Below are 24,028 nucleotides of genomic sequence, written 5' to 3'. Positions count from 1 at the left end.
CTCTCTCTTCTTTCCTCCCCATCTATTTGCTTTCTTTCCTTCATTCTTTCTCTTTTTCTCTCTTTCCCCCTCCCTCCCTCCCTCCTTTCCTTCCTCCTGCCTCCCTCCCCCATCTATTTGCTTTCTTTGTTTCTCTCTTTCTTTCCACCTCTTTCATTATTTCTTTCCACCTGTCTCTCTATTTCTCTCTCTCTTAGACAAATAAATATTGTTAGCAAACAAACAAATATCATTGGACAAATAAATATCATTATCAATACCTGTTTTTACCCTTTTGTTTTTATTTTTGGCAGTCTCCTTTAATTTTAATGAAAAGCAGATTTGCATATTTTCCAATTAAAAACGTATGTGATGTCTGTTCATATTTTGTGGCTCTCAAACACCTGACACTTATTTTATGTGGCTCTTACGTAAGTGAGTTTGGCGACCCTGGTCTATCGCCACCATAGGCCTGGCGGAACATCTTTGTTTTACAGGCCCTGCAGAACTGCATCAAGTCCTGCAGGGCCCTGATCCCTCTTGAGAGAGTGTTCTGCTAGTGCTAGAGCCAAAAAGGCTCTGGCTCTGGTCAAGGCTAAGCAGATCTCTTCTGGGCTGGGGTTCACTCTTTTGTTCACTAACTTCCACACACACACACAGGCCTGTATTACAATAAATTGGGTCCCTAGTCTTCTGTGAGCAGAGGGGTATACTGCTTATGCAACATGGAGAGGATTTGTTTATTTATTTGTCAGACAGCATATGGGTCACAGATATTGTGAACTAGGAAAAGATCCATTCTTGAAGCACTCGTCTTTTGGATCTAAACAATTTTTTTAATTTACTGTTATGGACCAGTCAGGGCTCAGCGACAGTGAGAACTCCTCAGAGGAGGAGTGTCCTTGTGTAGCCTGCCTGCAGTCGACAGGAGTGTCAGCTAGCTGCCATTGTCATTCCGGTTCCTGTGTAGTTCCCTTCACCCCCTCCCTCTCATTCCTTGTTTGCTTGAGTTATGTTATGTAGTCCGCGGAACTTGCCAAGGTCGTGCAGCTGGGTGTAGGGGGAGAGCTTCGCCTAGAATGTTTTGGGTATCTCGCATGTGAACTGAACCTGTGTTGACATTATAGAACTGTTGCGTTCCCATGCAATGGGCGCGAACTGTATGGTCTATTCCCGCCAGCGGGAACTGGACTCATTGGTCCTTACCTGGTTCAAATGTCTATATTATGCCTTCCCTGGTTACCTGTAGTTATTCCTAACAATGTCCTGTTCTGGTTAAACCAACGCTTTGAAATAAACCTTGCTTGCTTTTCAACGTGGAGTTGTTTTGAATGCTTGGGATCCAACACATGTGTGCTCTGGGAGTTCCATGCTCAGATCTTAAGCATATGTGGATCAATCTGCTTCAGGATGGTGGTGCATGGGGAAGGGGGAGCTTGAACCACTCCCCCCCCCCGGCACCATTTTGCTGACCAAACACAGCCCAGGGGAGCTGCAAGTTTCCCCACTGGCACAAACAAGAGTGGCTGCCCAGAACCAGTTCAGTGTGGGAAAACAGTGCAGGAGGGAGGTGAAACTTAAGGCCCTCTCTCCTCAGGGCCCCGATCTGAATTGGGCCTGCGCAGGTGTGGGAATGAAGCTCTGAGCGTGGAGCTCTCACAACACACCTGTCGGCTGGACACAAGAATGCCATCGAGGAGCCATGCAGGTCTCTCTTGCAGCATTGCACTAAAGGAGGAGTTCAAGAGCAAACGGGGCAATCTGTCTTTCAGGGAAGCTGGTATGCTGCTGCTACGGATCTCCTTCAAGAAGGCTTGATAAACTGGCCAGGATTTTCTTCCCTTTCTACTTACTGCTCCTTCTCATCCGTATTTGGGAAAACCTTGCCCACACATGTTATCCTGAGCTCCTTGGAAGAAGGGGCACATATGAGTACGCAGGGCTCTTTTTGTAGAAAAAGTCCAGCAGGAACTCATTAGCATAATAGACCACACCCAACAGCAGAGACTCATAAGCAAAGTAGGCTACACCCCTGACAACACAGCTCATTAGCATATTAGGCCGCACACCCCATGTTACCAGAAGTGTAGTCATCCAGCCACACCCACCTTTTGCTTCTTATTCTGTTTACCTTGTTTGTTGTCAAAACCCAGGGCTTTTCTTGTAGCAGGAACTCCTTGTAGCAGGAACACAACCCTAACGTAGCCAATCCGAATGAGTTTCTGCTGTTGGGTGTGGCCTATTATGCTAATGAGTTCCTGCTGGGCGTGGCCAACTCGGGAGCCAGCCGGAACTCCGTTCCTGTGCGTTCCTGCCCAAAAATAGCCCTGAGTATGAGGAAGGGAATGAACGAATGAACAAACATCCCACTCAGAAACAAAAATCGAGTGCTTTTACAATGGAATTAGAGTGCGGAGGACAAGAAGAGATCAGTTGACGGTTCGAGGGACGTCCGCTCAGCCTCAACCAGGGCAAGGGCTTTTTCGGCCCTTGCCCCAACTTGGTGGAACAGGCTCCCACCCCAGATCAAGGCCCTGCGGGACCTATGACAGTTCCGCAGGGCCTGTAAAAGGGAGCTGTTCCGCCAGGCTTTTGGTTGAGGTGGTGGATGTTCAGCCATTCTCCCCCCCCCCTCCCCCGTTCATGGCCCCTTCCCAGCAACCTGCTGACCTAGACGATACTATTTGGGCACTGGAGCTCCCTAGGGTACCTATATCCACCTGACATGAGGCACAGGTTTTTCTGTTATTGTATATTGTGCCATCTACTGTTCTATTGGTTTTGTTGGTTTTATTTTTGTGGATTTTATGTTGTAAGCCGCCCTGAGCCCACTCGTGGGATAGGGCGGGGTGTAAATTAAATAATTAATAAGTAAATAAATACACACACACCCCGGTAGGGGAAAGCAGCAACTGTGCAAGGACCCTATGCCTCCCTTCTGCCAAGCGGAGGACCCTGCAGTCAGGTCTTAGTTCTCATGGCCCAAGAAAACCCACATGTTTCAACTCATATGCCTTAACTTGGTGTGCTCATACCCACATCAAAAATGGTGGAATGGGTCTGAGCGAGCGGGTTTTTGTTCCTGAGCACTGAGAGGTCCAGCAGACCCAATGACAGGACTTTCTCCACTGTAAAGGGATTCCACTCAGCTTGTGACTGGATCCAGCCCAGTAGCTTCCATTTCTAACTTCCACAAGCAGAATGGAAGATGGGAATGTGCTTTGGTGTTTATGACTCTGGCTGTGAAAAGAGTAATTAAGTCAGTTAGAAGGAAGCTGCGGTGGCTCAAGTGGTTAAGACGCTGAACTGCAGGCTGTGGAAGGTCAGTAGTTCAGCAGTTCGAGACCCGGGTGCTGCATGACAGAGTGAGCTCCAATCTCTAGTTCCAGCTCCTGCCAACCTAGCAGTTCGAAAGCAAGACATTGCAAGTAGATAAATAGGTACCACTTTGGTGGGAAGGTAACAGCGTTCCGTGCGCCTTGGTTTTTAGTCATGCCGGCCACATGACCACGGAAATGTCTTCAGACAGCGCTGGCTCTTCGGCTTTGAAACGGAGATGAGCACCACAACCCTAGAGTCGGATTCGACTGGCTTTCGAGCAAGGGAACCTTTACCTTTTTAAGAAGGAAATGGCAGGAGGAGGAAATGGCACTCCATCTTCGTTGTGCTCCATTTAGGGGCGTTTGTGTAAGAGTGGTGAAGTTGAGAGGACAACCCCCCACTTTGCACTGCAACCCACAGTCCCAAAGATCTCCTGATTTTCAGAAATAGCCTTTTGCAGGGCTTTTGGGGGTGGGGGCAAGAAGAGGTGCCAGAACTCTTGAGGGAAATGAAGTTTTCAATCTGCATACTGAAAACCCATGAATATTTACACATTTTTAAAATAATTCTGTCGAAGAGGTTCTGGAACTCCATTCCAGCACATTCCCCCGGGGGAAAAAGCCCTGGGTCCTTTTGGGGTTGGAGGGAGTCGGAGAAAGAACAGGCAGGCACCTATGATCTCTTCCGTGAGCTTAGTTCGGCTCCTAGAAGTCTGGATCCAACCCCACTGGCTGCCTCCTTAACTGAGGTGGAACAACCTAAATCACTTCTTGTGACAGTTCCAGGAACAACCCCCCCCCCCCATGACGAATGGCTAAAACAAAGGTAACCTTCACTCTGTAATGGACACACGGGCCTCCTTCCTTACTGTGTCAAGCGATTTCAGAAAGCCAGAGGTTTATTCAATGGTTTATTTATGCATAACTCCTTCCAAGTGTAATTTCTACATCTCTGCAAAGCTACGGGAGTCTTCATTTTAGCTGCTGGGCGATGCTATTTATAGAGCTCAGGAGTTCCTTAAAATAGCCGTCTTCGTCCCCTTCCCTTTGTTCTTCTGCTGCCAGCTCTTCGTATTCTCGGCGCAGGAGGCCCAAGGTGTGGTTGAGGCTGTGGTCTCCTTTATAGTTGTCTCTGCAGAGGGCCAGCAGCGCATGCACCGTCTTGAGGACCTTCTCCCTGGTGTCGTGTTCCGGCAGCCTCAAGAGGTTTGAAATGATGGCGCACCAGCCCTGTTCTACGATGGAGGGCCCCAAGTTCACCTGGCTGTACTGCTGCGTTCTTTCCCGCATGTGGTCGTCGTCGTCGTCGTCTTGAGACGCCTTGAGCAACAGCTGCAACAAAACCCTTTAAAATTAGTATTCATTTTGGCACATTTGCATTTTCAGCTAATGCATTTGTTTATATGCAGATGGTAACAACACGAATCTGCCCTCACTGATGGAGCCCCAAATCCCCCCCGGACATTTCACCTTTTCTTGAGCCCTTTTTACCCCACCCTCTGATTTGTCAAGATAAAATGCTGATGCCCTGACCTGGATAGCCCAGGTAAGCCCGGTCTCTTCAGATCTCAGAAGCTAAGCAGGGCTGACCCTGGCAAGTCCTTGGAAGGGAGACCTCCAAAGAACACCAGGGCCGGGAAGCAGAGGCAGGCTATCAAAACACTTCTCTGAATGTCCTCCATGCCCCAGTAGGAGTCGCCTTAGGTCGCCATGACTTCCAGGCATGCAAGCACACACACACACAAGCAAAAATACCAAAAAGGAAAAAAAATGTTGACCTGGCAGATTTAAAAAATTGTTCTCTGGCAGTGAGAATGGATCCCACAAATATGCAGAACTGCAAATGGATCCCAGCATGGCTAAGCAGCAGAGGCAAGGAGGCTTGGAAAAGGTTAGAAGGGCTCGATTTTAAAAAGAGGGTGCAGTTTTATCCAATTGGAAAAAAGATCCAGAGAAGAGATTCTGAAAACTAATTGCAAACTGACAAAGAAAAGGCAAGCACCAACGCGAGCGGGAGTGAAAGTCACTAAAAACACAAAACAAAATTAACAATAAACAATTATTTAAATGCAGTTGCAACAAGGAATCAACAGGGGTTTCAAATGACGAAGTGGAGAGAGGTGCATTGGAGGAAAACGGGCAGAGAGAGAAGCCACATCGATTCTCTGTGTTATTTTTCACCGCAGACAGGGTCAGAGAGCTACACGGGACCCTGAACTCCTACTTGCAATGACTGCATCCGAAACAGGGCAGTCAGCTGTGACTGAGGATGAAGGTTTAAAAGAAACCACAAAGTAAAGGCGGACCAGAGCCTGGACTGCATTCACTGGAGAATCCGTAAAGACCCGGGATAGTAAGTAGTTGACGGTGGGCAGCTGGGTTCGTCATTTTTTAATTATTATTTATTATTATTAGGGTCATAGACCAATAATCAACACAATAGGAGGCAGATAAATAACTGACAAAAGAACAGTAACATTATAAAATATAATAGCATCTAAAATTATAAATAGGAATCTAAAAAGTTTAAAGTACAGAAATGGTAGAATTAATATTAAGATCAGAAATTAAAAATAACTCTAGGCCTATCTGTACTTCTTTCTCTCTCTCCTAGTTTGGTATGCCAACCAACCAATAGAACAAAGTTAGAGTCAAGTGGCACCTTTAAGACCAACAGTTTTATTCGAGGAGTGAGCTTTCATGTGCAAAGCACATTTCCTCAGATACAATGAAATGGAATTACACATCATGTTTGTATATATACAGGGTGGCTTGTTAAATTAGCATGCAAAATAGTGAAGATGTTCTTTAACAGTAAAAAAGAATGACAAGCTTGGTTTCTGGTTCTCATCCATTTGGGTTCAACTGGGGGTGGAACAAAGGTAATAAACAGGGCTATTTTTGGGCAGGAACGCACAGGAACAGAGTTCCGGCTGGCTCCTGAGTTGGCCATGCCCAGCAGGAACTCATTAGCATAATAGGCCACACCCAACAGCAGAAACTCATTAGGACTGGCTACATTAGGTGTGTGTGGCCTAACATGCAAAGGAGTGCCTGCTACAAAAAAAGCCCTGGGTTTTAGCAACAAACAAGGTAAACAGAATAAGAAGGGAAAGGTGGGTGTGGCTGGATGAGGGGTGTGGCCTAATGTTCTAATGAGCAGTGCTGTCAGGAGTGTGGCCTAATATGCTAATGAGTTTTGCTGTTGGGTGTGGCCTATTATGCTAATGAGTTCCTGCTGGGCTTTTTCTACAAAAACAGCCCTGGAAATATGTCAGAACCGGAGATTGATGTACCCTAAATTGTGAGGATTCAGTCATCCGATCCCATCCATCTCCTTTCTAGCATGGAGGCAGACTTGAAAGCATCTTGGCTGTGCAGAATATTTTTCTTGTCACCAGAACAGAGAACTACATTTACATCTACCATTCCAAATTATATTACATATTCCATTATATTCTTAATTGTTAAGAGTAGTAAACTGAGATTTTTTTTAAAAAAGTAACATTTTGCTTCACTAAAACATGTAACATCCGTGAGCCCCCGCGGCTGTGCCATGGAGAACAGCTGGTTGTGCCACATGTGCGTGAGCGCATCTGCCAGGAGAAGGGTCTCCTTGCCAGCTGGGATCAGCAACCGGCCGTGGTGGCTTCCACCCAAGTTCTCCTCTACAAAAAAAATGGCACAGCCAACTCCAACAAGAGATTGCCTGGCTCAATTCGGACATGGCCAAGTGTAAGCAGTGCAATTCCGCAGGGCATGTAAGACACAGATGTTCCGCCAGGCCTTCGGCTGAGGACAGCAACGGGACAGTATGACATCTGGCACTTTCGGATATCCTCCCCATCCCTTGTAAAAAAAACAAACAAACCCACACACACAGGAGGCTGGGGAGCTGAATTTTTCTCCCCCCCCCCCGCCATCTTGTAATGTATGTTTATTTATTGACTCGTTTTTAGGGAGGTTTAATGCTGATTTTAATTTTAACTATTTACTGTACGCTGTCTTGTTGTAAGCCACCCTGAGCCCTACTTGTAGGGAAGGGTGGCCTAGCAAATCCAATTTAATCTCTCTTATATATAAAAGCCGAATGGTGGTGGCTTCTGTCCTATGGGGTGGCGAGATTGCATGCGCTCCCTCAGCCATTGCCCCATCAGCTGCCAGTCAAGACTACTGGCGTGCCATTGGCTGGGTCTGCTCCTCTTCCCTACCCACTCCCCTTTCAGCCACTGTGCTCTGTGTCAGAAGCACTCTGTCTCCCAACGAACACACTTCTCTTGCTTAGCTCCTGTGTGAGACAAAGTTTTCCCTCAGTGGCTGTTGTGAGGAACTCATAGGGTTGTCAGCTCCAGGTAAGGAGGCCAGTTTAAGGAAGCCAGAGTTTGGGGAGGGGAGAAGGGAGGCCTTAGTTGAATAGAATGCCATAGAGGCCACCAGCCAAAGCATTCTAACTTCTCCCTCAGTGGCTGTTGGTAGACAATCAAGCTTGGTTCTGCCAGTAAATAGACAAAGGAACAAAACCCTTTCTACGCCTTTGTGAGGAACTCATTGGGCCCAGTCCTGAATATGGTTGCCAGCTCCAGGTTTGGAAATTCCTGCTTCCCCCCAAATGCTGCCCTCCACAGGATCCACCCCCCAAAATCTCCAGGTATTTCCCTACTCAGAGCTGGGAAGCCTACTTTCCCCTCAGTGCCTGCTGGACAACCAAGCTTGGTTTCTGTCAGTAAAAGGCCCTTTCCACACCTATTTTGGCCTTGAAAGAAAACTCATTGTGTCCTTCTACCCTGCTGACAAGCCCCTCACCCCATGACAGCCAAAGTGACCTGGCAGTCAGGGCTTCAGAGCACAGTAGAGGCTGCAGGTGTGTGTGGGGGGGAGATGGAAAGCTGAACAGTTAGGGGAAAATGAAGGTAGCTTGATGCTTGGCTGGGAAGGAGATAGGGTTGCCAACGCCAAGTGGAAAATTCCTGGAGATTTGAGGGATGGAGCCTGGAAAGGGTGAGGTTTGAGGAGGGATGGGACCTCAGACAGGTACAGTGTCATAGACTCTGCCCTCCAAACCAGCCATTCCCTCATGGGAACCACTGTTGCCAAAATCTAGGTGAGGGCTGGAGATCACTCAGAATTACAACTGGTCTCCAGATGGCATTGATCAATTCCCCTGGAGAAAATGGTGGCCTCTGTGTCCTTATACCCTGCTGAGATGCCCCACCCCCGTGACAGCTAATGTGATGTGGCAGTCAGAGCTTCAGAGTACGGTGGGGGCTGCTGGTGAGGGGGAGATGGACAGCTGATCAGTGAGGGGGAAATGAAGGTAGGTTGATGCTTGGCTGGGAAGGAGACAGGGTTGACAACTCCAGGTGGGGGTTCCTGGAGATTTGAGAGATGGAGCCCTGGAGAGGGTGAGGCTTGAGGAGGAGTGGGGCCTCAGACAGGTACAATGCCATAGACTCTGCCCTCCAAACCAGCCATTCCCTCATGGGAACCACTGTTGCCAAAATCTAGGTGAGGGCTGGAGATCACTCAGAATTACAACTGGTCTCCAGATGGCATTGATCAATTCCCCTGGAGAAAATGGTGGCCTCTGTGTCCTTATACCCTGCTGAGATGCCCCACCCCCGTGACAGCTAATGTGATGTGGCAGTCAGAGCTTCAGAGCACGGTAGAGGCTGCAGGTGGGGGGGGAGAGATGGAAAACCGAACAATGAGGGGGAAATGAAGGTAGGTTGATGCTTGGCCGGGAAGTAAATAGGGTTGCCAACTCCAGATGGGAAAATCCTGGTGATTTGAGAGATGGAGCCTGGAGAGGGTGAGGTTTGAAGAGGAGTGGGGCCTCAGACAGGTACAATGTCATAGACTCTGCCCTCCAAACCAGCCATTCCCTCATGGGGAACCACTGTTGCCAATCTCCAGGTGAGGGCTGGAGACCACTCAGAATTACAACTGCTCTCCAGATGGCATTGATCCGTTCCCCTGGAGAAAATGGTGGACTCTGTGTCCTTATACCCTGCTGAGGTTGCCATAGCAAATTGATGCTGAGTGCCCACGGCCGTGGCACTCGCCTAGAGCCTCTTTCTAGAGCTCATTGTGTTTATTTCCACAATGGGCCTTATTCCTAGTAAACAGATAAATAAATTCAGTGAGGGGCAGTGTTCCCTCTAAGCTGAGTTAGTGTGAGCTAGCTCACAGTTTTTCAGCCTCCAGCTCACACATTTTTGTCTTAGCTCAGGAAGGATGGCTCCAGAGCAAACTAATTTGTACAGTAGCCAAATCACCTGCTCACAACTTTAATGCCAGTAGCTCACAAAGTGGAATTTTGTTCACAGGACTCTGCGGCTTAGAGGGAGCATTGATGAGGGGATGTGAACAAGCTTTGCTGCCACACAAACACAGTGCATTACCGAAAGGGCTACTCAGAAGTCAGGAATGTAACAATAGTTGGGACATTCTTCTTTACGCTTCACTGAAACCCTACCTCTCATTAAATGCCAAATTTTTTCCCTCCTCTCCTCTGTGGACAAAAGTAAAAAATACCTTTACTGAGAACCTATTTAGATATCTGAAATACCACAAAACGGACAATGGATAAGATTGCTGCAGTTGTTGTTTCAGAATCACCATAATTAATGCAAATTTGGGATAGGGTCTCTCTTTTAAAGATGACATATCCCTGTTGCTAATGCTCTTGGGGAGGTAACCACAATAATAAATAAAAAGGTTGCACCCAGAAGGAAAACACAAGGAGCCCACTGGAGGGGGTGCGGGAAAATGGCCAGAGCTGTGAGAGGAAGAAAAACGTTTGAAACCCATTTACAGCCGTTCCGTGTGGCCGAGTACATTAAAGAAGGTTAGTGGGAGACAACCGAGGGCAGGCCCACCCCTACCTCCATGGCAGTCGGTGACAGATTTAGTGTATCATAAAAGCACTGAAATCCTACCCACAGGTTATAGCATCATTCTGACTAGCTCAAGCAAATCTCCCAAGCTCTAAAAATGGCTGCCCCTCCCCTCCTGCTCAAACACAGTCTTTTCTACAGCTGGAACAGGGGCCAGCACCCACCCCCTCCACAACCTGCTGTCGAACCAAGTCGTTAGACCTCACTGCCCGTTGCTTCAGGGCCTCTGGGTACCCCAATGACACTCATAAGAGGTGGGCTGTACGGTGTTTTTTTTTTAAAGACAGAAAATTGGCTTTGTAGCCTCCCGCTAATTCAGCTCAAAGTTGTGCCACTGCATCTTACAATCAAGCTCTACACCACCACTCGGTCTCTCTTCTGTGACCGGTCTTAGCCAGAAAAAGTGCCACATAAAAGGCCCAGGGGGAATCCAGTGGGCAATGAAGGCAATACCTGTATGACAGGCTAGGTTCTTCTGCCTCTCCCTAAAAGTGGCCAATGAGAGCAGACAGAATGTTGAGAGCAGGAGTTAGGAAAAGAGCAGTTGAAAATGACAGGAGTTCGTAGCAGAGAAGTTGACAGCTGAGGAGCTGAGGAGAGAGGAAAAAGGAGGATTTCTGACTTGTGTGGAACTGTGCGGATGAGCTGTTTAGAGCAGGCTGAAAATAGTAAATCTGCAACTAAAAGACCCCAGTTGTAGGAACAGGACCTCAGTTCATGAGTTCAATGGAAGTGAAACGTCGTGAAATGGCTGTGGGTAGCTCATGGTGTCCTGACCTACATATAACCCATAACCTGAGAGAGGGGCTTAAGAGGGTGGTAGGCACTCTGTGTGAGGGAAAAGGGGCGTCACTCACAGCCTGTTACTGGAGGAATGGGGTAAACGGGTACAGAGCAAGACTCCACGGGTAGATTTTGGAAACACTGGGCTTCCTAGTGGCTGGCATCCCCAGGGCTGTATCTGTGGGAGGAAGGATTTCTACCCCTAGAGCTCCGCTTCCTTGCTTCCTTGTGAACACATGGAGCTGCCTTATGCTGAAATCAGACCATCAGTCTATTAAGGTTAGTACTGTCTAGTAGTCTGACTGGCAGTGGTTCTCCAGGGTCTCAGGGGGAGGTCTTTCACGTAATCTGCAGCCTGGTCCTTTCAACTAGAGGTGCCAGCAATTGAATCTGGGACCTTTTGCGTGCCAAGCAAGAGGCCCTGCTCTCAGGCGCTGCAGCCCAAAATGCCTCCCACCAAATGCCACTCCCCAGGCACAGGTGACTCCCCTGAATTTCATGAATTATTCTGGGCAGGAGCAGGGAGTCAAGAAAATCACACTCCACGGGCTGAACTGAATTCCTCCTGCTCGTGGAAATGCGGTGCAGCATCAAAGTGTTCCTAACTAGTTAAAAAAGCTACTCAAACATTTTAACTGCTACCAAATGGCAGTCGGTGCCCCTAGAAGCTAAAGTGGCTAAACTGAGGTGGTACCAAATGGGCACTCCTGTCAGACTATCGCCCTTATAAGGACTCAGATTTTTCCCTCCAAATTTTCAGTTCCCCATCTGATAACTGGGTAGCCTTTAGGCAGCAGGTCAGTCTTCTTATGTGGCAAATAAACTTTTATTATAATGATTCCCACTTCAATTTTTAAGCAGTGTTCCATTCTCCAGGAAGCTGCCTTCACCCAATCAGAATGAGCTCCATGAGCTGTGAATCATTTTTCAGCCAGCTCACCCTTTTCCCAGCAACATTACCTAAAGGCCTACATTTGCTTGCTGTCCGTCACAGAGGCCATCGTACTTTGGTCACGTTCTGAGAAGACAAGAGCCACTGGGAAAGACAATAGTGCTAGGGAAAGTCGAAGGCAGCGGGAAAAGAGGAAGGCCCAACATGAGATGGAATGACTCAATATAAGAAGCCACAGCCCTCACTGTGCAAGACCTGAGAATAGCTGAAAACAACAAGACATTTTGGAGGTCATTAATTCAGAAGGCTGCCCTAAGTCGGAAATGACTTGACAGCACTTAAGACACGCAAAAGAAAGGAGTGGAACCTAGACATCCACAAGAGTAAAGCTTTAAAAAGGCAGATTGAAAAAAGAAGCTAAGTTTTCCTCAAGGGGTGAAATTGATTAGACTGGGGTTGAAACTGATTAGCTCAGCAGCTGCTTGCAAATAGCGGTGGTTTTGTGGTGCGGTTTTGTGGCTGAGCTATGAACCAATATGCTGGTTCAGTGGGTAGCAGAAAGCGGGGGGTTAAATCCATTTAAACCAAACACCTGTCCTGAAGAGCTTGGTGAACCATGAACTGGCCAAAATTTGTAACTAACTTCAGTTTGCAAGCTGGTTTGTGCCCATCCCTACTTGCAAACTAACCAACCTCCACCACTCCCTTGACTTGGATGGGACTTACTGAGAACAGGAGGAGAGTGGAAATAAAGAAGGAAAGAGCCTTCTTCCTGCACAGGGGATCTGCCCCCATTGCAATTCAGTGTTGGAGAGCTCCCACTGCTAGATCCTGGCCCATTCTGCATCTAGGATTCACTCCCTTGTTTTACCAAACCCAGACTGGAGCAGAAAAAGATGCGGCTCAATACCACATTCAAATACCCCGGGGCCAACGCCATACTGACTGCAGAGTCACTCCTGAATGGCCATAAATCTATGCAGATGGTACCATAACACCGAGAGATCAAAGAAAGTGAAACTGGCATGCAGTGTGGAGGCTACCATAAAATCTGGCAATCAAATAAAGCAAAAGTGGCATGCAATGCAGAGGGGAACTTTTGTTCCAAGGTGGGCTTGGTAAAACAGCGGAGCGAATGCTAGATGCAGAATGGGCCCAAGGCTAGTGCCACAGCAGCAGTAAAGGGGTCCAGGGGGGGTAACTCCTAGGGGTCCACAGAAATTAGCGCCTGGACACAGCCAAGCAGCTCGGTTCAATCAGTCAAACTCCCAGACGGGCACGGCGAGAGACAGCCATCTGGCTCAGCTTATGAAGCAAAGAGGTTACTTACTGCACATTGTTGCCAGATACGGAACACAATGGGGGCCTCTATTTTTTTTTTTAATTCCTTCGCTTTAACTCGGCAGCCTCCTGTGTTAATTGCTTCATTAATTAGGTCTTAATCACAAGAGTCTCCTTACTACTATATTATCATTAAAGAAGATTGCTCTTCTCAAGCCATAGAAACAAAGTCAAATCAGCAAAATTATAGTGGGATGCCGCCATGGGAACACGCGATGCTCCCTTGTGCCTTAAGTAACACTCTCCCTTTTCTGACCGATGAAACCCCCTCTCATTTCCCTGCAAACTGAGGCTGCACCAGCCTGCAATTTATATTTTATGGAGGGATCCAGACATTTTACCTTCGTTTGTCCTGCGTATCATCTGTCTGAGCTCTGTCAGTGTTCCTAGACATACACCTGGCCTTGCTTTCTAGCCTGCATTGTTCTACAGTACCCCTTATGGACCAATACTCAGTAGAAATGGTCTAATAACAAAGCTCACTGCCTTGATTTCAAACTATTTTCGTACGAATACGTGGCGTGATCGATCACTAGGTCAGTAGAAAGGTTTCCGCAGTTCTTTGCCTTGAAACTTAGTATGTGAGTTTCTCCTACGCCGTTGCAAGACACGCTGGCAACAAGAAAAAATGTGCGTAATTTTTGCTAGAAGGGAACACCCACAAAATACAAAACACCACTGACGTCTGATCCATTCCCATGTGGCCATGCTTGTTCTGGGATCTGCGGCGCATCGCCAATTACCTTTTCTGTCATCAAGTCATAGACGAGTGTCACAATGCGGATGTGTAGCGTCTCCATTCCATTCTCCGTGCAGAGATCTCGGAGTATCTGAAGTCCTCCAAGTCTGAGGAACTGTTGCTGGGCGTAGGGACAGTTTCACAGCATTGATGACAAAGCAAAGAGAGCCTGGAAATTAAAAGGAAGCAGGCACTTATGAGTCTAGGATCTTTCTGATCCATCCACGTGTCTTCCTGAACAACTTCAGCCTTTCTGTGATACTCTACGATTAACTAAATGTATCAGATTATTACATTTTCACCATTTTGTTTTCAGGGATCGACAGAGCCTAATTCTCACTGAAATGGACAATCAGCAGATGGAATTCCTGGAAATTGCCTCCTGGTGTTAAGGGGATAACAACTTTGGATGCAGAATTTCGCGATGCTATTGGATGGTTTGCAACCTCTTTATACCAGGGATGCAAGGCACCTTTTCCCCTCTTCCTTCCTTCCTTTTTTTTTCTTGTTGGTATTTTTGCATTTTTGAGTGTGTGTGTGTGCCCATACCTGAAAGTCATGGCGACCTCTGGTGACTCCTACTGGGGCACAGAGGATGTTCAGAGAAGTGGCTTGATAGCCTGCCTCTGGCATCCTGTCCCTGGTATTCCTTAGAGGTCTCCCATCCAAATACTTGCCCTGCTTAGCTTCCGAGATCTGACAAGATCGGGCTTGCCTGGACTATCCAGGTCAGGACGTCTTTCCCTCTTCCTTTCAATTGGACAGGAGGAAGAGGAGACTGGATTTATACCCTGCCCTTCACTCAGAGTCTCAGAGTGGCTTACAAACTCCTTTCCTTTCCCCTCCCCACAACAGACACCCTGTGAGGTAGGTGGGGCTGAGAGAGCTCTGACAGAAACTGCTCTTTTTCAAGGACAGCTCTGACAGGACTATGGCTTGGGGTTGGTTTGATGATGAGTGCAGGCAAGCAAAGAGACAGGTGCAGCAGACCACCCACTGATAATTTCAGCAGGTTAATTCAGCGGCAGCACTGCATAGATTGGTTTTGGCAAAGAAGGTCTGCAAGGCCCTTATTTTCTTTAAGAAATACCAGCACCGTGTTGCTCAATAGCACCAGCCTGTATTAATTTATTTTATTTTATTTATTTATTATTAAATTTATACCCCGCCCTTCCCCGTGGGGCTCAGGGCGGCTTACAAGGCAAGAAAAAAACTTGCTAATAAAACATCAATACCATAGTACAATTAAAACATCATGTACAATTTAAAACCCATTTAAAACATTAAAGTGCTCAAAAACTTAACCACATTTAACCACTTCTTACTTGTGTTACATTGTTGTTACACATTATAATCGAAAGCCTGGTGGAAGAGCTCTGTCTTGCAGGCCCTGCGGAACTGCACCAGGTCCCGCAGGGCCCGGATCTCCTCCGGGAGCTCGTTCCACCAGGTGGGGGCCACCACTGAGAAGGCCCTAGCCCTTGTGACAGCCAGTTTAGCGTCCTTGGGGCCCGGCATAGTTAGAAGATTCTGGGCCCCAGACCGTAGCGCTCTTGGGGGAACACCCTCAGGTAGGCGGTCCCTCAGGTAGGCGGTCCCTCAGGTAGGGGGTAATAGTCTGCTTGCCCTGACCTGGACGGCCCAAGTTAGCCTGGTCTCATCAGATCTCAGAAGCTAAGCAGGGTCAGCCCTGGTTAGTATTTGGATGGGAGACCTCCAAGGAAGTCCAGGGTTGCTATGCAGAGGCAGGCAAGGGCAAACCACCTCTGAACACCTCTTGCCTTGAAAACCCTACAGGGTCACCGCAGGTCAGCCACGACTTAAGGCTACTTTACACACACACATTCAACAGGAGGACGGATTTCCATCCCAGAACAGGATCAGTGAGTATCATTTTGTCACAGTATTGGGGGGGGGGACGTGGAGGGGAGAGAAAGAGAAAGAATTGGTGCAGAGATTTCACTGGCTGTTGGGGAAAGCTGTACAATCTTATTGGTCCACACAAAATCCAAAAACAAAATCTTTGTAACGCATTTTTTAATAGGACCGACCAAATCTACACAAAACATTGTGCAAGCTTTCAGGTTCGCCAGAGCTCGTCATCAAGCTGGATGTTACCAAACTTTAAAAAACTTTAAAAGAAAGCAAGATCACAGCCGGAGGAATCTGCCTTCTATCTTTTTCAGTTTTTGGTAACATCCAGCCTGACGAAGAGGTCTGGCAAACTCAAAGGCTCACAGAGTGTTTTGCGTATGCTTGGTTGGTCCTAAAAGTTATCTATTTACTATTTATTTTATTGGATTTATGAATCACCCACTCTGCAAGTGGGCTCAGGGCAATTTACAACCTTAAAACATTTAAAATACCACTGACGTATAATTAAAATTCTCACAGGGGCCACATGACCACGGAGAGGTCTTTGGCCAGTGCTGGCTCTTCAGCTTGGAAACAAAGATGAGCACCGCCCCCTAGAGTCGGATTCGACTGGCTTTCGAGCAGGGGAAAACTTTACCTTTACTTTGCTAAAATAATCACAGTAGAACAGTAAATTATAAATTAAAACCAATCCAAGATGGCATAGTAGTCCTCCTTTGCTGGCCACACTGCTGTCCCAGATAGCAGGGCAGGGTATGTGCGGGCCATAGAAGAAAAAGAGAGCGGTCTAGTAGTCCTAAGTTCCCCTTGCTGCCCTCAACCAAAAGCCCGGCGGAACATCTCTGCCTTACAGGCCCTGCGGAATTGCATCAAATCCCGCAGGCCCAATGTTGTTTGGCAGAGAGTTCCACCAGGTCGGGGCCAGGACAGAAAAGGCCCTGGTCGAGGACAGCCAGACCTCCATAAAAGGTATGTCGTGGCTTTTGTTCTTGTTTTGATTAGTGACCAGAACGAGCCACTGTGCATCGGTCCCCAGACACCTTGTGTCTCAGTTGACAACCCTTCCCAGGGACAGCCTGTGTTGGATGAGCCCAGCGCTGCAGGAGATTCTTTCTCTTCTGGGACCCCACCTCTCACAAGCATAATGAGAACAAAGGGGAGGAGGATTATTGTTGCAGATTTTAGGGACGGTGGAGGGGGTAGCAAGGAACTCCGTAATGCCGCTCACTCAGTGTCAAGTCAAGTCAAGTCAGCCTTTATTGGCATAAATGCTCACTCAGTGTATTTAGAAAAAAGTTTGAGTCCAGTGGCAGCCTTAAGACCAAGGTATGAGCTTTCGTGTGCGCACCCACTTCCTCAGATACAGTGAAATGGAACTTACCGGTCCATACCAGTAGGGGCTGAGCAGTAAACTAGCATACAACATAATGAAAATATTTATCATGTGGACTTGACTTGTCATCTCTGTTTGGGTTTTGCATCTGTTAAAAGCATCTTCATTATGCTACATGGTAGTCATATAAACCAAACTTGTTATTCCTGGTTCTGAAAAAATATCTTCATTACGTTGCGTGCTACTTTACTGTTCATCGTCTGCCTGTATGTACGGACTGTTAAATTCCACGTCAATGTATCCGAGGAAGTGTGCGTGCACACGAAAGCTCACACCTTGAATAAAATTTGGTCGGTCTTCAAGGTGCCCCCACTGGATTCAAACTTTGTTCTGGTGCTTCGGACCAACACGGCTGCCCCACCTGGGTCAGTATATTTACTCTGCTTTGTTCATAACCCTGCTTTTTCCCCCACTGGGGACCGATGCTCCCTCTAAGCCGTGGAATCTTGTGAGCAAAAGTTCGACTTTGTGAGCTACTGGCATTAAAGCTGTGAGCGAGCGATTTGGCTCCTGCGTCAACTGGTTTGTTCTGGAGCCCTCCTTCCTGAGCAAAGGCAAATGTGTGAGCCGGAGGCTAAAAAACTGCGAGCTAGCTCACACTAACTCAGCTTAGAGGGAACAAAATGGCCTAGGTCATTCTCCTCTCCTCCACAGGCAGAGTGCGTCTGTCTGGCCTAAGGTCACCCCCCCCTCCCCAGCTTCCATGGTGGAATGGGGAGTCGGACCTGGGTCTCCCAGACCCTAGCCCAATGCTCTAACCACTACGTTCAGCAGGAGGTGGTGGTTGGTCGGCTGGCCTTGGTACAGTTTATCATTTGAACAAAAGAGGGCAAAAGATTGCCCGGCACGCTTCTAATTGTTCTGAATATACATTATCATACACTGGCTCACAATGACCACAGAGTGTCTGGCTACCTCTGGATGTCCACTTTAAGCCCACTTTTAAGCCAAGATGGGTGCAAACCTGCACACGAACACACCCCACCCTCCTTTCTTATACGGAGAACTTCAAACAGATATTTATTCCAGTTACACCCATATGAATGCAAGTACCCAGGTGTTTAGTCATGCTGGCCACATGACCACGGAAACGTCTTCGGACAGCGCTGGCTCTTCGGCTTTGAAACGGAGATGAGCACCGCAACCCTAGAGTCGGATTCGACTGGCTTTCGAGCAGGGGAACCTTTACTTTTACTTTACCCAGGTCAACTGGAAGTGGCTTTCCTCTCTCTGCACTAGGATTCTGAGACTCCACAGTTTAGAATCCTGGTTTGTGGAGATGGGAAAGCGCACATCTGCATTTGTATGTAACTGGAATTAGTGTCGAAGGAGAGATCTCTGTGCAAGAAGAAAGTGTGTGGAGGGGGGAGGAATGAGGTGCCTGCATAATCATGACAACAAGATGGGCCCAGACACATCCTAGGTTATAACATCTGCATGCAGACTTTGCTTCTTCTTCAAGATGGTTTCCTTGCATATTTGCATCTTTTATTTGTAGGAAGAGCGCTATTCCACTGCTGAAAATGAAATTCAAGCAGAGTTTCTTCTGCAGGCTGCTTTTACATGTATTAATAATGTGTCCTGCCAGTGATTTCAGTTTTCTACAAAAACAAAAACTGAACAATTCTAGGGAGATTCAACTCCACCCCCCCCCCATCGCTCTCTTCCACCAGCAGGTAAAGACCTACCTGCATCAAATGGTATTATCTCACTGACTCCATTCATGTGCTTTGTTTGAAATTGGTTTTATACCATGTTTTTTTTTCAAAGCTTATTTTAATGGCTTTGACTGTTCACAGCCTCGGAGACCCTAAATTGGACGGAAAGGCAGCATAAAAATGTTTTAAATAAATAATGCCCCCCCCCAGAAAATTATCTGATGCCTTAAGTGGAGCGTGATCTGATTTAGCATGTTTTATTATGACTTGCATTTAGTTAACAAAAAATATCTTATGCTAATTTCATGTCCCAAAGCAATAAATACGCGCACTGAAAAACAGGATTAGGAAAGCAACAACAAAAAAATATGGTTTAAACGCTGCATTTAGCAACAAAGCCAAAGCTTTATGTGGAAATTATTTTTACTGGAATAATGCCTTCACAAATTTTAACAGCACACACTTCTCGAATGCACAGTTTATATTTAAGAAAGAAACCCAAGGCACTGAAAACTTAGTGTTGAGACAGTAAATTTTTGCACGCCCAAAAAACTGCATGAAACGTAGAAGCCAGACACAGTTGCCCGCATCTCTTACAGCATAATTTAACTCTTGGTCATAAAGGTCACTGGCACCGCATTGCTTACATTAGTTCCACATCATTTTGTGTCTGTGTGCGTGTGTGTGCCCAGAAGTCATGGCTGACTTCTGGCAACCCCTAGTGAGGCTTGGATGTTTCAGAGAGGTAGCTTGCCTGCTTTTGCATCCCGGCACTGGTATCCCTTGGAGGTCTCCCATCCAAGTACTTGCCAGGGTCAGCCCTGCTTAGCTTCCGAGCTCTGAGGAGGAGGAGGAGGAGATTGGATTTATATCCCACCCTTCACTCGGAGTCTCACAGTGGCTTACAAACTCCTTCCCCTCCCCACAACAGACACCCTGTGAGGTAGGTTGGGCAGAGACAGCTCTTTCAAGAACTACCCTTGAGAGAACAGCTCTGACAGAACTACGGCTTGCCCAAGGTCATCCAGCAGTTGCACGTGGAGGAGTGGAAAATCAAACCCAGTTTTCCCAGATTAGAGTCCGCACACTTTACCACTGCACCAAACTGGCTCTCGAGATCTCAAACAAGATTGGGCTTGCCTGGGCGATCCAGGTCAGGGCGAGAGTATGAGCTTTCTGTTGGGCTGCCGCATGGAGGCGGGAAGCTTGGTTGTTCTGCCTGCCAGTGGAAAGAAGTACTCGTGGCTGAAGTGGGTAGTCTACCGCTCCATCAGAGTAGTGCAACACCCTAGCAGAAGCAAAGAACACTAGAAAGCGAAAAGACAAGATAGATGTGCACCAAAACTTGGACACGTAACAGCCCACAAAGCGGTTGGAATAAGAAAAAAGTGGCGTATTGGACTCATGCCTTTAGACAGCCAGGCCAAGCATTTCAACGAAAGGGCAGATTTTCCCCAACTGTTCCGCCACCGCCAAAGTTAATATTCCCTTCTCCAAACAGCCTCATCTTGTGCCATGGCAACAGCTAAAACAGAGTCAACATGGGCAGGGGGCATCGTTCAGACTAGTGCTGTGTAGCCTTCGTCCAGCATCTTGCCTCCCGAGTGAAAGAGGAGTCGCTAACGGCATCATACAGGGCCTCCATGCTGGATAAAGCCACGCTTGGTGAGCTTGCATACCCTGCTGGGAATTCTGAAAAGGGGCAGCAAAATGGCCATTAGGGGACACAGTCGATCGCAACAAGTTGGAGAGCTGCCAACTAAGTTGTCACGACTACTCTCTTTTAGTTGTCGTCGGATATGGTTTATCGTTAACTTTTGTTATTTCTCCCCCTCTGGGTATGTAACGCTGCCACCAGGAATTTAATCCCAATCTTATTATTTAACCTTTCCCACAATATTGTGCCCAAGCTCTAAGGCCTCTTTGTTGGACTACGTAGTCCTGAGGATGAGACTCTTATATTTGACTAACATATGACTCTAGGTTTTCATAAAACAAAATAAAGCTTTATTTGTACAAGAAGCTTATTGGTTTCGATACAGGAAGTGGCGGCGGCTACAAGCATGGATGGCTTCAAAAGGGAATTAGATAAGCATATGGAGCAGAGGTCCATCAGTGGCTATTAGCCACAAGGTATAGATAGGGACTCTGGGGCAAGTGATGCTCTGTCTTCTTGGTGATTGGGGGGGGGTCAACAGTGGGAGGGCTTCTAATGTCCTGGCCCCACTGGTGGACCTCCTGATGGCACCTGGTATTTTTGGCCACTGTGTGATACAGAGTGTTGAACTGGATGGGCCTTTGGCCTGATCCAACATTGGCGTCTCTTATGTTCTTATGTTTCAGGATGTTTAGCAATGTATTTCTTCCGTAAATAAAACTGTGGATGTTAACAACCTCTGACTAAGTTGTCACACTCTTTTTTTTTCACCTCACAATCAGTCTTCTTTATCAAATCCTTTCTCCTCAGAATGTACTTTGTCCAAGCTTTTAATATATATATTGCTCAGTTAAATCTTTCTTTTAACTCAGGTTTTTGTCAGCTTCTTTCTTTCACACTTTTATAGTACTTTGACAATATTAGGATGTGACTCTCTCTAGTCAATAATATGTCCTCTGTAAGTATTACTACTTCCATCTCCAGAATCCTAACGCCTTTCACAGCACTTTGCCGGATACAGAAGTCTGGACTTTTTCTGTTGACCTTGCTGGCTGACTGACTTCTGCTGACTGTTAACAGCTCTCTCTCTCTCTCTCTGACCATTTCCGCAGTTATGAAATTCCCTGCATTGACGTTTTTAAAACTACACGTTATGTGACATTTTCTGCAGTAGATTTTTCCTCGCCAAGCGCAAACCCCAAGTTTTCTCTTTCTTACCCCGTGTTTTCGGAATCCCCAGTTTTAGCGAGTTCCGAAAACATGGGGTAAGAAGGAGAAAAATTCGGGTTTATACCTGGTGAGGAAAAATCTACTGTGGAAAATTTCACATAACGTGCCGTTTTAAAAACGTCAATGCAGGGAATTTCATAGCTACGGAAACTGTCTCTCTCGCCACTTTTCTTAGCTCCACCCATATACTCTCAGTCACCAACCAATCACCTCACTCACTCATCCCCACTTTCGCCCCCCTTTCTCTTCTGAAACGTACCAAACATTTAAAGAAACACACACTTACAACTTTTAATCATTACACAGGTGTTGTCCTACAACAGAGGCAGCTGTTTTCCAAATGGGGGTGGCCTGCAGACCCAGAAGTGACGTCCTTGCTCCTGTAGTCAGGTAGCTGCAGTTTTAGCTTTTGAAAATCATTGCAATGTTTAGTATGGAATGGGTCTCCAAACAGGTTTAGATCAGTACAGGCTGTTCGAACAGATTTTCCTAACCTCTGCAGACCACTGAGGATTCAAAAGAATGATGTTCTCAAACTGAGCAAAGCAAATACTCGAGAGTTCACAGCAGTCTTGCCTCCGTGTCATTTGTAAAAAGCCCGGCTCCAATGAAGGACGCACTTTTCCACTTCTCCTGTGAAGACACAACACCAGTATCAATGATGCCTTTTCAGCAATCCAGCAGACTGCTTCTGACCTCGCAGCGATGAAAAATGAAGGTAGAAATTCTTCCAAAAGAGTATTATGCTAGTTGGCCCTGGAGCCAAAGTTCAAGTGCGCTACATTGCAGATAGGAAATGGCTGAATTATACCTGGCCTCATCGACCCAAGCGCTGATGATGCTCTTCAGAGAATACCCTACTGTGAACTCATAAAATATCTCATTGTCCTTGACCCCCAACATCAGGCCAGCTGGTGAACCGTGAATGCTTGGGGGGGGGGTGACACAAGGTCACACAGCAAAGAGACTGGCCTTCCAGCAAGAGCTGTTGAGAAGTTTCATAGGGTAAAACTTTATGGTAAAGGAGAGCCAGGAAAAGAACGATGCAAACTAACTGCAGCAGCAAGATCCATACCCAGCAACCTTTGCTGATCGCAAGAGGGGCGTCTTACTTATGAATCTGAATGCCACAGAGACAGCTCTGATACTGAGAAGAGTTTCAGGCTTGTGCTCCACTAGCTGAACAGTCCTCCAGTCGAACATTCAGATCCATTTCCTCTCAATCAATCCTGGCTTGCAAAAGACAGATGACCGCCCAGCTCTTGGAAACATGCTGGAGATACTGCCATCGAGACCACAAAATGAGTTCACAGGATTACGTATCAGCGCTGGAAAATGTTGATTGGTTTAAAATGAGAACTTTACCTCATGTAAACTTATTTGTTTCATCAAATGTGTTATCATCTTCCACATGAATAATCTGTACACCACCTTGTACAAACTGAGCTGGGGTTGTGGCCTAAGATCAGTGAGAGTGGCCTAAGATCAGTGGGAGGGGCTAACTCACCAAAGTGAGTGGTTGGAGCTTCAGAGTTTCGTTAAGGATCCCAGTTATTGTTTTACCCATACCTTGAGCACTGCCTATGATTGGTTCAGGTGGAAGTTAAAAGTGAAAACTCACAAGTAGTTCTTAGCAATGCTTTTTGTGCACCTGTTGAGAATCAGGACAGGTTCTCTGAATTACAAGTAAGCTAGGCCCATCAACACCCTGACCTGGATAGCCCAGGCTAGTGTGATCTTGTCAGATCTCGGAAGCGAAGCAGGGTCGTCCCTCACCAGTATTTGGATGGGAGACCTCTAAGGAATACTGGGATCGTGACATGGAGGTGGGCAATGGCAAGCCACCTCTGAACGTCTCTAGCCCTGAAAACATTATGGTGTCACCATAAGTCAGGATTGACTTGACGGCACTGTCTACCACCAGCAGGGCCATCATCCCCTGGGGAGGGGCTATAGCTCAGTGGTAGAGCATCTGCTTGGCATACAGGGAGGTCCCAGATTCAATCCCTCTCCAGATTTTAAAAAGGATAAGGCAGTAGGTGATGTGAAAGACCCCTGCCCGAGACCTTGGAGAACCACTGCTAGTCTGAGCAAACAATACTGACACTGACAGACGGATGGCTGTGTGGTCCTTTCCGCACTAGACCTTAAATCCTGGTTCAATCCCGTCCCTAAACTTACATTCTACACTACACTCGAGTTCGCCCTTGTAATTATCTCGGGGTATTTTTTGTTTCCACATTACACTGAGGTCACCCCGATTTC

General features: G+C 47.0%; 1 protein-coding gene across 1 annotated transcript in view; it reads right to left on the bottom strand.

The window, feature by feature from the left end:
• Positions 1-4,241: 4,241 nt before the first annotated feature.
• SIL1 (SIL1 nucleotide exchange factor) overlaps positions 4,242-24,028 on the bottom strand; it is a 96,366-nt gene continuing 76,579 nt past the window's right edge. Inside the window, exons 9-10 of the mRNA XM_015411010.1 lie at positions 13,955-14,119; positions 4,242-4,631 (exon numbers count right to left, since the gene is read on the bottom strand). Of these exons, the coding sequence (XP_015266496.1) occupies positions 14,090-14,119 (30 nt within the window). The 3' untranslated portion in view covers positions 4,242-4,631; positions 13,955-14,089. The remainder of the gene's footprint in view (positions 4,632-13,954; positions 14,120-24,028) is intronic.

This window comes from Gekko japonicus, unplaced genomic scaffold, assembly GCF_001447785.1.
Source record: "Gekko japonicus isolate JY-2015 unplaced genomic scaffold, Gekko_japonicus_V1.1 scaffold428, whole genome shotgun sequence".
Lineage (NCBI taxonomy): Eukaryota > Metazoa > Chordata > Lepidosauria > Squamata > Gekkonidae > Gekko > Gekko japonicus.
This window is presented reverse-complemented; position numbering and strand designations above follow the sequence as displayed.